This window comes from Diplotaxodon limnothrissa, linkage group LG18, assembly GCF_057381915.1.
Source record: "Diplotaxodon limnothrissa isolate DT_005_m linkage group LG18, D_limnothrissa_male_GT1.1, whole genome shotgun sequence".
Taxonomy (NCBI): Eukaryota; Metazoa; Chordata; class Actinopteri; order Cichliformes; family Cichlidae; genus Diplotaxodon; species Diplotaxodon limnothrissa.
In genome coordinates, this window is record NC_140613.1 from 29,023,363 (window position 1) to 29,036,850 (window position 13,488).

Sequence of the window (13,488 nt, forward strand, 5' to 3'; positions counted from 1 at the left end):
GGAGAGAAGGCTTAGCGTTCCTCCATTTAGCACAATGGATATGATATTTACTCAAAAGTATGATGATGTTAATAATGTCTGAGACATCCAATGCTAGATGATCCATATAAAAAAAATTATGATGTAATTCAAACAGTGGCACATCATTAATATTTAGGGAAATCCAATTTTTTAAGTTGCACCAAATACATTGTGTGATAGGGCATAGGGAAAAAAAAGATGTTCTAGGGTTTCATTTTCATCAGTACAAAAAGAACACTGATCCACCTCAAAGCCAAATCTCTTTTTTTAGAAATTCTGCCACAGTATTAGTTTTGTTTAAAGTGTGTTTCTTTAACTTTAGGTAGAATAGGCTATTTCATAAATTTTTAGTATGCTTTATCCAGTGTATATGAAATAACTAAATTAGAACCATGCCATGTAACCATTCTGTTGTAACTATGAAATATTTTGTCTTTGAAGAAACTACTAACAAATTTCTTATCGCATTTTTATCAAACAGCTGACATTGCCCTAGCAATAAATTTGGGAGCACTGATGAGAAATTATTGTATATCATAAAAATTTTAATCAAATGAAGCAGAGGCAGTGGGACCAGTTCACAAAATTTGTTATATTCTCTTTGAGAACAGTTTAGACAATATTTTTCTGAAAGTTCTGTGTAACTTAGAATGACACCGTTATCATCCAACAAATCTGTTATGAATATAATATTTTTGTTCAAACCAGTCACTCTTGAAAATTGATTTTTGATTAAGTGTTATTACCCTATTATTCCATAAGGTTGAATTATGGGGAGAAGTTGTGGGTAAATCTCATTTTCCCAAAAATGCAATGTCTGTTTTATAAAGTTTGATATCTTTATGGGGATTTTATTTGCCACAAAATCACATTTCAAAATAAAGTCTAATCCTGTATACTATTTTATTAAACAAGAATCATGGGATGTGGAGCTAAGTAGAGTCTGGCTGTGACAGACAAGATTTTAACCATTTAATTCTAAGGGTGCCAACCATAAATTCCAATTCTGGAGTTTTGATACCACCTTTATTGTATCCCTTCACAAGCTGAGATCTTTCTATGTAATGGGTTTTATTCCTCCACAAAAATTCGAACACATTTCTATTTATGGTTTTCATGGTATTTATCGTTTTTTTTATTTTTATATCATTTACGTGGCGCAAAAAAGGTTGGGGACTGCTGTACTAGCAGGTTGCTGAGTAGAAATCCTTGTAGTGTTTTGAAATATACCACTTTTTCCATCAGTTTCCTTGTCAGGAAACAACTTCCTGTTCAGCGGAAATGCCTCTGGTTTCAGTGGTGTGTGTGAGAGCATTTCAGTAGTGTGTGTGAGAGCGTTTCAGTTGTGTGTGTGAGAGCTAAAATTTCAGTAGTGTGTGTGAGAGCGTTTCAGTTGTGTGTGTGAGAGCGTTTCAGTTGTGTGCGTGAGAGCGTTTCAGTAGTGTGTGTGAGAGCTAAAATTTCAGTAGTGTGTGTGAGAGCGTTTCAGTTGTGTGTGTGAGAGCGTTTCAGTAGTGTGTGTGAGAGCGTTTCAGTAGTGTGTGTGAGAGCGTTTCAGTAGTGTGTATGAGAGCTAAAATTTCAGTAGTGTGTGTGAGAGCGTTTCAGTAGTGTGTGTGAGAGCTAAAATTTCAGTAGTGTGTGTGAGAGCGTTTCAGTAGTGTGTGTGAGAGCGTTTCAGTAGTGTGTGTGAGAGCTAAAATTTCAGTAGTGTGTGTGAGAGCGTTTCAGTAGTGTGTGTGAGAGCTAAAATTTCAGTAGTGTGTGTGAGAGCGTTTCAGTTGTGTGTGTGAGAGCGTTTCAGTAGTGTGTGTGAGAGCGTTTCAGTAGTGTGTGTGAGAGCTAAAATTTCAGTAGTGTGTGTGAGAGCGTTTCAGTTGTGTGTGTGAGAGCGTTTCAGTAGTGTGTGTGAGAGCGTTTCAGTAGTGTGTGTGAGAGCGTTTCAGTAGTGTGTATGAGAGCTAAAATTTCAGTAGTGTGTGTGAGAGCGTTTCAGTAGTGTGTGTGAGAGCTAAAATTTCAGTAGTGTGTGTGAGAGCGTTTCAGTAGTGTGTGTGAGAGCTAAAATTTCAGTAGTGTGTGTGAGAGCGTTTCAGTAGTGTGTGTGAGAGCGTTTCAGTAGTGTGTGTGAGAGCTAAAATTTCAGTAGTGTGTGTGAGAGCGTTTCAGTAGTGTGTGTGAGAGCTAAAATTTCAGTAGTGTGTGTGAGAGCGTTTCAGTTGTGTGTGTGAGAGCGTTTCAGTAGTGTGTGTGAGAGCGTTTCAGTTGTGTGTGTGAGAGCTAAAATTTCAGTAGTGTGTGTGAGAGCGTTTCAGTTGTGTGTGTGAGAGCGTTTCAGTAGTGTGTGTGAGAGCGTTTCAGTTGTGTGTGTGAGAGCTAAAATTTCAGTAGTGTGTGTGAGAGCGTTTCAGTAGTGTGTGTGAGAGCATTTCAGTAGTGTGTGTGAGAGCGTTTCAGTTGTGTGTGTGAGAGCTAAAATTTCAGTAGTGTGTGTGAGAGCGTTTCAGTAGTGTGTGTGAGAGCGTTTCAGTTGTGTGTGTGAGAGCGTTTCAGTTGTGTGTGTGAGAGCGTTTCAGTAGTGTGTGTGAGAGCGTTTCAGTAGTGTGTGTGAGAGCGTTTCAGTTGTGTGTGTGAGAGCTAAAATTTCAGTAGTGTGTGTGAGAGCATTTCAGTTGTGTGTGTGAGAGCGTTTCAGTTGTGTGTGTGAGAGCGTTTCAGTAGTGTGTGTGAGAGCGTTTCAGTAGTGTGTGTGAGAGCGTTTCAGTAGTGTGTGTGAGAGCTAAAATTTCAGTAGTGTGTGTGAGAGCGTTTCAGTTGTGTGTGTGAGAGCGTTTCAGTAATAATGTCCCTTACGGCACCTCATACTCAGGGGTTATCCGTCGGTAAAATACTTTCTCTGTACTATAACGATGTGTTTAAAAATGATGATATGGTGTCTGACTTTCTGAAAGGACGCTGCCCCGCTCGCTCTCGCAGAGGTCATCACGGGGCGTGCTCCTTACAAAAGTTTAAAGATGTGTGTATCGAATAAAGAAACGTAAACAAAAAAAAAAAGTTTGTTGCAGCGTTTTTTATTTCATTTGTAAACAAAAAACATTTGATTTTACATAGAGGTCCAGGTCGGGGAAAGCGTTATTTTGACCCGAGAAGGTTTTCTCCCCCTTCGCGCAGGTGTCTGTCCTCCCTCCTCCTCCACAGATTTAAGACGCGCATACTGATCGCGAGCTCTACGGTTATGTATTGAGGATGAGGGTATGTTTGTTTCGACCAAAGTAGTTAAAAACGCGTTCCATCCTTTCGGTCGCGTTTGGTTTTTACTTTTAAAAGAGAGGGAGAGGTTTTTAAATAGATCGATCATGTGCGAACCCCGCACCGCATCCCCCTTGTAAACAAATTCACCCCTCTTTGTCCATCCTCCTCCACCCTCAGCTAATTTCTGCATAATGTAGCGGGCGTTTTTGCGATCTCGAGGGGGTAAGGATTTTAATACTTCTTCCATCATTTCATCATCCTCCTCTCTGGGCCGCTGCACTTGTTGCTGCTGCTGCACTTGTTGCTGCACTTGTTGCTGCACCTGCTGCTGCACCTGCTGCTGCACCTGCTGCTGCGCCTCCTCGGGCGGGAGGTGGAAAGTCACCCTACTCTCCTCGTCCCGGCCCTGTTTAGAGAGTGTGAGATATCTCCGCAGCAGAGACTCGTATCTTTTGATTTTTTCATACGAATTTAGCCGCGGATCCTCCAGTATGGCTTTCATCTTTTCGTCCAAATCGTCTTTGGCAGTTTCTCTGACGGTAGGCTCGGTGGTTCGGGTCAGTTTTTTCAACTCGTGAGAGGGAACGAGAATCATTTTTTTATACATCTCAGCGTTTTTGAAATATTCCTCCCAGCAGGTTCCCCAGAATGGGTACGGCTGCGGACAACAGAGGGAAAAGAAACCCGCCCGTTTGTTTCTTTAAAACTTGACGTTTACGGTTTAAACTCGTTTTCTTGTCGGCCAGCAGCCTGATGATCTTTTTCTGACGTTTCAGTTTTTGGTATTGAGGAGCGGAAAGAGGTATGTTTCCCCTTAAAAGATTTAAAGCTATCTCGCACAGCGCCTGGAGGAAATCCGGGGAGCTGTGAGCGAGAATGTCTTTGCGTTTCTGCGGCGACGCGTGGTACAGAGCTTGCAGTAAGACTGCGTTTCTTTTTATACGCTGAGACATGGCTACTTGGGTTTAGGCAGGTAAATGACGGGGTACTGCCCCGGAAGCAGACCGGCGCGCACTCTGTAGCGTTCTGGGCACGAGGGAGTGAGATCGAGGATTAAATACCCGTGGGGCTCCTTGGTGGCGTCTTTGAAACTGTCGGAGAAAAATGTTTTTTGCGAAGGGAAAATCTGACGGGCCAAAATCTCAATCTGCAGCTTGTCTCTGGGGTTTTTAAACAACACCATATAATTGGAGTTTAAGCTGATGGTGCGACTGTATTTACCCTGATGGAAAACATTCTGGGTCAGCATCATGACCGAGACGTTTTTATGGTGGCGGTATTGAGTGAAAATTTTAACCACTTCCTGGTGATCCGAGGCCTGAAAGATGACGTCATCCAGCACCACCAGAACGTCTCGGAAATCTTCAAAAGAATCAGGCAGCCCCTCGACAAATTTAATGTTTTTATTGGTCTTTGAAAGCTCCTCGTACATGGGTTGAAAAGAAGTATAAATCCACACAATATTCGCGGGCACAGTATCCATGACGCGTTCACAGTTTTCCAAAACACACTTTACAAAATGAGTTTTCCCACACCCGCTAGGACCCACAACTAGACAGGAAAAAGGCACTTTCAGTCTGTGATCAAAATCAGTTTCCTCCATTTTTTTTTTTTTTTTTTTTTTTTTTTTTAGAAGAAAACTAAAACAAAAACACTAGTACCCGAAAGGCAGAGTTGTGCCGTCTGGAAAGAGACGTCTCTTGTCGTAAACCACGCGAAACTTTTTCTGAACTGTTCTGTTTTTGAGCACAAAGCCTCTCTTATCCCTCTGAATCCCGTTCTGAGGGGTCTCGAGCTCCGCCTCTTTCATACCAGAAAGGTAACTTTCCACCAACCCGCTCATACTGTCGAAATTGACACGTTCGCAACATTCTCTCGTCTGCGTTATTCCTTTCATTTTTACCACCAGTTTCTTTTTGTTTCTGGTCCGGTAGGCGTAACTCTTTGGACCCGCGGAGACAAATTCCTGGATGGTGTCCCCGTCTAATTCATCCGTGAGATCCCCTAGATAGTTGCCCAGCTCTAAAGGTTCCTCCCCCTCTTTCACTACGTAGATCAGAGAGTCGGTGTCGGTGTACAGAACGCTGCGCTGCAATTTTTCTAAATACTCGTAGAGTTTTAGACGGGCGTAGGCTGTGGTGAAAGCGGCGATGAAAACGTTATTGGTAGCGCCGGGAGGTATCACGCACCGCTCGTTATAGCTCCACTGAATTAAAGCCACTTCCTGTTTTTTGGTCTTTAAAAAAGAGACGTGTTTAAAGACGTACTGTCCTGAAAAGACGTAGTTAAAAAACTGACTCGGCTTTCTGACCAGAGCGGTCTGAGTCATGTTGGTTCTCTGAGCAAACTTTCCCCAGAAACTGTTGAGACACAATTTCGAAACTTGTCTTTTGGCCGGATTCACCTCTATTTTTGACGGGTCTAAACGTATGCCCTGATGCCTGTGGTACTCTTCCACGTATTTGTTCCTCTCATCCTCGTCGCGAGCTTCCGGAGGATAACCGGAGACTTCCTGTTTGCCTTTGAGAAAAGTGTTAATATAACCGGCGAAAATATCGCTACTGCGACTATCAAAGTGCCAGACCTCTGTGATTTTAGCCACTCTGTAACCTAATTCTAAGGCTTTGTTAAACTCGACGGTGACCCAGACCCCGGTGAGAGCTCTGGCCTCGTCGTCGTGAAGGCACGGACCGCTTTGTTGATTAGTCTCGGCGCAGGTGCGACAGAGGGAGAATATTAATTTACCTCCGGGGGTTTTGTACGGTAGAACGGGGAAATAGAGCCCGCGCGGCGGGTAAACGGTGGCTCTGATCAGCCCGAAATAACTGCGAGGGTCTGCAAAATTCTCTCTGATGATTTGGGGGTGATGCAGAGAGTAAGCGCGCTTAGCGTTGACGTAAGGGTACAGGGATGTGACGTCTACGTAATACACATTTTCTCCTGGCGAGGCGCTGTAACGCAGCCTCAAGGCCGAAGTGCGGCCTCCGTAAAGTCCCGAGCGAGGAGACAGAGGTTCCGGGACTTCGTAGCTCCGCATAAAATTTATAACCTGCTCGTTCGATTTTTTCATCTTGTTCCATTCGTGCTCCCACAGAGTGACCGTGCGGACTCTGTAAACGTTTCTCAGCTCCCGGAGCCTCGCCTCGGCAGAGGCGTGCAGGTCCCCGTAAGGAGCGCGGGTCAAAGGGCAGATTTCCTCAGGCCTGTAGCATTTTGGACAGCCGTGATAAAAGCATCCCAGAAATTCCCACACCCACTTTTCCCCGTTAATCAGCGCGTATCCGTCGACAAAGTACGGGCCTATTTTTTTCTCCCCACCGGTTGTGAGAGCGTGTTGAACGGGAATTTTCTGAGAGTGAGCTACCCACTCCAGCCACTGAATGGACGCGTGCGAATAGGCTTTGAACCTGCGCCCGTAGTTGTCGGGCGAGGGAATGGCCAGACTGTTTTCGGGTAGGAAATTGGTGAGAAACACTTTCATGCAGGTTGAAGCTATAGTGACGCAGCTGAAAGGGTCTACTTTAGTTTCGCCTATAAACCCGTCTCTGAACTTTACACACGCCTCCCTCAGGATATTAACATCGTTTTGGCAGTAATACAGGGACTCTTTTTCAAAGTTAAACACTCCCCGGGAGGCCTCGCAGTGCCAACGCAAAAACTCTGCCCGTTCGGGGAGTGACATGCGCTCCACCCCGTAATCTGAAGGAGGAGGATACGGACCCGAGTATTTTAATCGGTCCCGCGAGCTGAATTTGTGAGGAAAAAATCCCTTGGATTTGTCCTCGAAGCCTAAAGCTTTGGGCATAGCGCTGAGACGTATGGTGAGAAAAGAAAGCGAGTCTATGAATTTGAGAAGGAAATCGGATTCTGTGAAACATATAATTTTACTGCCTTGCATGATGAGAGAGGGCGTCATCCCACCCCCCACCAGGTGACTTAGAATTAAATAGCTGTCAAACCCTTTCGCGTTGTGCGCAACGAACGTGGTCTCTCTATATCTTTTCCTTCTGTATCTTTGGAGAAACTTTTCAACACAGTCTACACCGTAAGCGTGCCACTCTTCTCCTTCTAGAGATTTTGTGCACACTAGGTAAGGGACGTGCGCCCCCTCCCTGTCTGGGAAGGTTTCAAAGTCATAAAAGATTATGGAAGCGTTATCAGAGTTTTCATGTTTCAAAGGTTGGATGTAACACAGGTGTTGATCGTTGTCGGGAGGAAGCTCCGCGCGACAGATGAGGTCTGAACCGGAGTGAATTCTAGGTTGTTTGTGCTTTAAATAACACGCGCGTGTGCGACATGATCTGTTACAATCCGTACAGATTACAGAGTCCAGAAAGTGAGAGGGGCATGCGGGGTCAAAACAGAGGTTGCAGCGGTTTTGACAAAAGTGTTCCTCTCTTTTATAATACCCGCGGTGACACTCCTTGCAAATGTACTGGATTCCTAAAAATGTTTTTAGATTTTTTATCCCGTAATAGTGATGGTGGAATAAGAATAAGTACAGAGGGTGAGGCGTGTTCGGGTAGTCTGTTTCGATTAATGAAAGAGTTCTGTCCTCGGGCGGGCGGTAAAACACGACGATTTTACGTTTTAGTATTTGTTCGAATTTACCTATGTCGGTGAGAGTTACCTGAGTGCGATCGCTCAACCCCGCTAAACGCTGCAGCTCTCTGCTGCGTTCCAGGGCCTGTTTATCTGTGAAATGAGGTTGAGTGAGGTGAATCAGGTTGATGGCAAAACACAGATTATCGTTTTTGTTTTTTACCACGTACAGACAGCGACGCTTTTTGACTAGAATTTCATCATCTAACATTTTGTGAATCTTTTTACGCGGGTCATTACTGCCACCGCCTCTAGGATTTCTAATTACTTGCACAACAATTTCTAGGGGAGAGCCTGCGACGATCGCTCCGTTTGATTGTATCAGCCTGGCTAACAGGTCCTCAAAAACCGGTACAATGTTTTCAACGCTTTCGTCGTCGACGTTAAAAACAGAGTGATTTCGCGCGTGCTCGCTGATGATCTCCAGTTGAACCCGGTCGTTACGACTAACTTCCGGTCTGACCCTATCCGCTAGATCTACAAAATTATCCCTGACGTCGAGGTAAAATTGAGCGAGGTCGCTCGCTTCATCCGGAGAGGGAATGTTAAATACTCGTCTTATTTCGAAATTATTAAAATGTTCGCGGCGAGTCACCGCATCGTTCTGTACCCGAGATCCTCCTCCTTGTTGATGCTCCGCAGGCCGGTCCTCCTCCTCCCTGGGCTGCTGATGATGATGCTGCTCCACCTGCACCTGCTGCACCTGCTCCTCCCCCTGCTGCTGGTCGTAGAGCTGAAGAGCATTTTCTATCGGCTGCAGAGGGTCAAAGTTCAGTAGACCGGCAAGCCGTTCGTTTTCAATGTTTTGAAGGAGGACCTGCAATGCGTTTTCTAAAGGTTGTAGTGGATCGTTTGGTGGTGGGGCTATATTGTTTTCTATCGGTGGGGCTAAATGTTCATCGTTTCTGTTTAATTCTGCCACGGCTTCCAACAAAGCCTCAGGAATGCTGTGTTCTTCCGACATGATTTTCTTTATTTCTTAATTCACAGACTTTTACATGCTTTTACTTTACAGGTCCTTGTGTCTGTATATCGATGCATATGTGCGAACTGTTATGGCGTACATGAAAGCGAGGTTTTCAAGGATTCTCTTCTTATGAAGCAGCCGTCGAGCTGTAAGAAAAGACGGACAGAATGTATTTTTAAACCTTACATTTTTTATTTTTATTTTTATAGAGCAGAGAAGTTTAATAGGATCGATTCATCCCCCCGTCAATTACCTCTCAGTCTCCTGAGAGGAGCTCTCAGTCTCCTGAGAGGAGGAGCTCTGGACGGTTCCTCCTCCTCCGCCTGATTTTCTTCCGCCTGATTTTCTGTATCGGTCTCTGTCGGGGAAATAAAACAGAAGAGATTTAAGAAAACAATCTCCTCCTTCCTATTTTTTGAGAATGAAAAAACTTTTTATTTACCTCGCTCCTCCGCCCGATTGTCTGTAGCGGGGGATTGGTTAGGTATATCCGCAATCTCGGCTGCCGAGAAATAAAACAGAAGAGATTTAAGAAAACAATCTCCTCCTTCCTACTTTTCGAGAATGAAAAAACTTTTTATTTACCTCGCTCCTCCGCGCGATTGTCTGTAGCGGCGGGGGTTTGTATAGGTATATCCGCAATCTCGGCTGCCGAGAAATAAAACAAAAAGAGAAAGATTTAATAAATAAAAACTTTCTAGCACGCTTTATACCACTCCAAGTCGGGAGGGGCGGTATAGCACACTCGGATTACTCCGTCACATCCTGATATTTATCGAAATGACGGATATTGCATCATATTGTTTACCTTTTGGTTTAAAAGGTATTTTCCTGCAGTTCTCCGGGTATGCGTTGACGAAAATAACGTCGTCGTCTTCTTCTTCTTCTTTTCGCTGCGGCGGGGTCTGTATATTCTCGATTACCTCTGTCGAGAAATAAAGCAAAACTTTTTAAAAATCTGCTCCGGGTCGGGAGGGGCGGTATAGCACACTCGGATTACTCCGTCACATCCTGTTATTCAACAAAATGGCGGATAATGCATCATATTGTTTACCTTCGATTTTAAAACTTTTTTCTCCGCGGTTCTCCCGGTATGCGGAGACGAAAATAGCGCCGTCTTCTCGTTCTTCTCTTCGACGCGGCGGCAGCGGAGGTTCTGCGGGGGATATGGCGTCTAATTTGCCGCGGAAAACGGCCGGATTTTTGCTGTTACTCACTGCACTATCGATTGCTTCTGTAAGTATCAGAGCTTGGTTAAATCAAGTCTATCTAAACTTATTTAAAAAATGGTATATACTTATTTAATCGTACCGTAGTCCACTTGCGTGAAATCATTGATGTAGAAATCTAAAAGAAAGTAATCAAATTATTGACATCTCTGTTGATATATAATTTAAAGTCGTAAAGAAAAAAACTTACCGGGGTGAGGTATGAACAGTTCTGGCGAGATGGCCCTGGCGCTCTGATCGGCGGCGTTGTTTGAACGGAATGCTGACATAATATTCACAGATTCTTCCTCGCGATTGGTAGAACTGTCACAGTATGGGGCTGAGCAGATAGCGACTCCCCTCCCGTTTCTTCTCTCATTTTATCCTAGTCTAGCGAAGCATCTGTTTTTCGCATCTTTCTCTTGACAATACCGATAGTTAGAGAGGGTTGTTTTTTTTTTTGATTGCCTTCTTGCGAACGCCGTCTGTTTTCCACATTCTGCAACGGTAAAATATGACTTTGAGACGGGTATTTGTTTTACCAAATGGACAATTGCTGTCTGACCTTGTTCTTGCTGTTGACAAAACTCGCCTCATGGTTGACTCTTTCCCACAGAGGGGGGTGCTTTAATAAACTTATTCGAATATGAGCTTTTTTCCCCGCTAAGACTTGTTTTATGGGGAGATGTAAGAAACCGGGTTACAAGCAATGATAATATCGGATGTTGACTCCTCAGCGTCATCATTTTCTATCTATTGAGAAAACTTATTGTTAAAGTATTGAAGAAAAAAACTCCTCCTTGGCCCGCGGGGTGTGTGTGTGTGTGTGTGTGTGTGTGTGTGTGTGTGTGTGTGTGTGTGTGTGAGTGAAACAAGATCGCCTGTCGCTGGTTTGTTTTTCAGTCTCTCAAAAGGAAAAGTAGTATTCACTAAGGGATAGTTATTCGTTTTTTACACATAGGCAGCCTGTAGGTTACAAGCGGATAGAAAGTTCTTCTTTTCATCACAAGCTATGGTGTATCTTAAAGGTTTTTTTACAGCGTCTGTATTATAGGAAAATAAAATACTATTGAAATCTCTACAGGAAGTCACTCTTTATTTCCATTACAAACGCCGGTGCAGCTTAAGAAAGTAAAATTACATCCGCTCTGTCTCTCTATACATCACAGAATCATCTGCTGCATCACCGCTGTGCTTAGGGAACATGACGCAACAGGTCTGAAAATGACTAGACACTTCCGGAGTATTTCCGGTAGGGTCATAAGGTCCGGATCGAGGCCTTCCATAGTAAATATGCTGTATTTGAATATGTCATATTCAAAGCCTTCTTCTTTGGGAGAGCAGATCTCATCGGACACAGGAACGCTGCGGGGCTGCAGAAGGAAATCCATCTTGTGTCTGTGCCTTAGAAATTGTGACGGACTCCACCTCTCTGCTTTTTTATTCCCCTCCAACAGATGGCGCGCTTCCGGAGGTTTCCCCCTCCCTCTAAAAACTTTTTTTTTCCCAACAACAGATGACGCGCTTCCGGAGGTTTCTCCCCCCCCCCTTCTCAGGATGCAATTCGACACGGTTAGCAACAGATGGCGCGCTTCCGGGGTTCACCCCCCTTTCTCAGGATGCGATTCGTCACGCGGGGGGTTTCCCACCCCCCTTCTCCGGATGCGATTCGTCACGCTCATTACACGCTTCCGGGGGGGGAGGGGCGGGAGGTCAAAAGGTCGTGATTAGGGCCATCAATCACTTCGGATCAAATTTTGTCATAAGCTGTATGGGATTAACTCTCTAATATGGTTTGATGACATTTGCAAATCATTACTTTCTGTTTTTTCAGAGTTATATTTGTAAGTACATGGAATATGTTTAATCTTTCATTACACACAAAAATCATTCTCACTTTAAATTATATTCAAAGTGAGATAATTTGATGATTTGTATGTGCTTACCTGTGCATTGCATCATAATGTTACCTTGAAGTCTGTCTATTTTAAATCCTTGGTTTTTGAAATGACTCACGTAGGACTTTCTCTAAAGCTGAGACATGAATGATGGAGCTTCAGTTTTGCTTGACAAATTTATGTTTGGAGCAGTGCAATAAGCATGCAGTTTTTGTCTTTAAAACTCATAAACTAATCAGCCAAAACATTAAAACCACCTGCCTAAAATTGTTTATGCATGTCTGGCTTGTGGCTCTCAAGTGCTGATCATTCAGGTCATGTGAGGAGTGGGGTGGGACCTCCATACAGCAGGCATTGGGCATCACAGATGCTCAAATAGATTTGGGGCATGGGGAGTTTAGAGGCTGGCTCAGCATCACACCTACGTGTTCTTTATTGTGTTTTGAGCTTACTGAGCCTTTTTTGCGATGTTTACGTGGGTAGAAAGTGCCAGAATAACGACCACATGAACCCAGGACCAAGGTTTCCCTGTAGAACATTGCAGTGGAACAAGATGATCAGTCTTATTTACCTCACGCTGTTGATTAGCACTTTAAAAGTTATGTTAGTTGGAAGTTACAGATGCACATTTCCAGAGGGTACAGAGCAACTTAACCTTTTATTCTGTGTGTCTGGTGAATGTAAGTCTAATTTTCACTGCTTTTAGTTTTGCTTTAGTTCCTCACAGCATAACCAGTCAAGATAATCGGCCACCCTCACTGAGCCAAGCCGTGTCCGACCACTTGATAAAAGCAAATCATTTGGTAATGCCTTGAATAATTAAGCGTGCCTGATGTAATAGTCACGGTGTCCCTCCGGGTACTCCAGCTTCCTCCCACCGTCCAAAGACATGCAGCTTGTGGGGATAGGTTAATTGGAAAATCCAAATTGCCATTAGGTGTGAATGTGCGAGTGAATGTGAGTGCAAATGGTTGTCTGTCCCTGTGTGTTGGCCCTGTGACAGACTGGCGACCTGTCCAGGGTGTACCCCGCCTCTCGCCCTATGACAGCTGGGATAGGCTCCAGCGCCCCCCGCGACCCTGAAAAGGATAAGCGGAAGCGAATGGATGGATGGATGGATGATGTAATATGATGCAAGAACTTGAAAATACAGTTAACTTTGACATTTTAGTTGTTTAATGCTGCTGGGCTCAGAAGCTAGCCAGACCAGTCTCGAGACCACTTTTAAGTGGTCTTGGTCTTGTCTTGGTCTCGATACCCTCTGGTCTTGGTCTTGTGTTGGTCTTGGTTTAGGCGATCTTGACTACAAGTCTACTAGCCACTGCATTTGTGTTTGTTTGACAACTAGCTTAACACATGTTTAACAGAGTTTTGCTCTGTCCTTTGGTCAATGTGATGTAGTAATTAATTTGCATATTAATTAGCATAGCTCTAAATCCTACAAGGTTTAGAAGATTGCATCTTGCTGAAGCAAGAGCTGAGTTTGAGGTGTTTAAATGATAATAATTAGATCACACAGTTTAGACATATTGATCAGTGC

General features: G+C 44.0%; 1 protein-coding gene across 1 annotated transcript; it reads right to left on the reverse strand.

The window, feature by feature from the left end:
• Positions 1–8,884: 8,884 nt before the first annotated feature.
• Positions 8,885–10,340, reverse strand: LOC146613947 (uncharacterized). Its single transcript, XM_085377300.1, has 8 exons — positions 10,262–10,340; positions 10,154–10,189; positions 9,897–10,076; positions 9,651–9,767; positions 9,428–9,490; positions 9,285–9,344; positions 9,096–9,200; positions 8,885–8,988 (listed from the first exon to the last, which is right to left on the reverse strand). The coding sequence occupies exons 1-8, from the start codon at positions 10,338–10,340 to the stop codon at positions 8,885–8,887; spliced, it is 744 nt and encodes a 247-aa protein (XP_085233426.1).
• Positions 10,341–13,488: the final 3,148 nt, after the last annotated feature.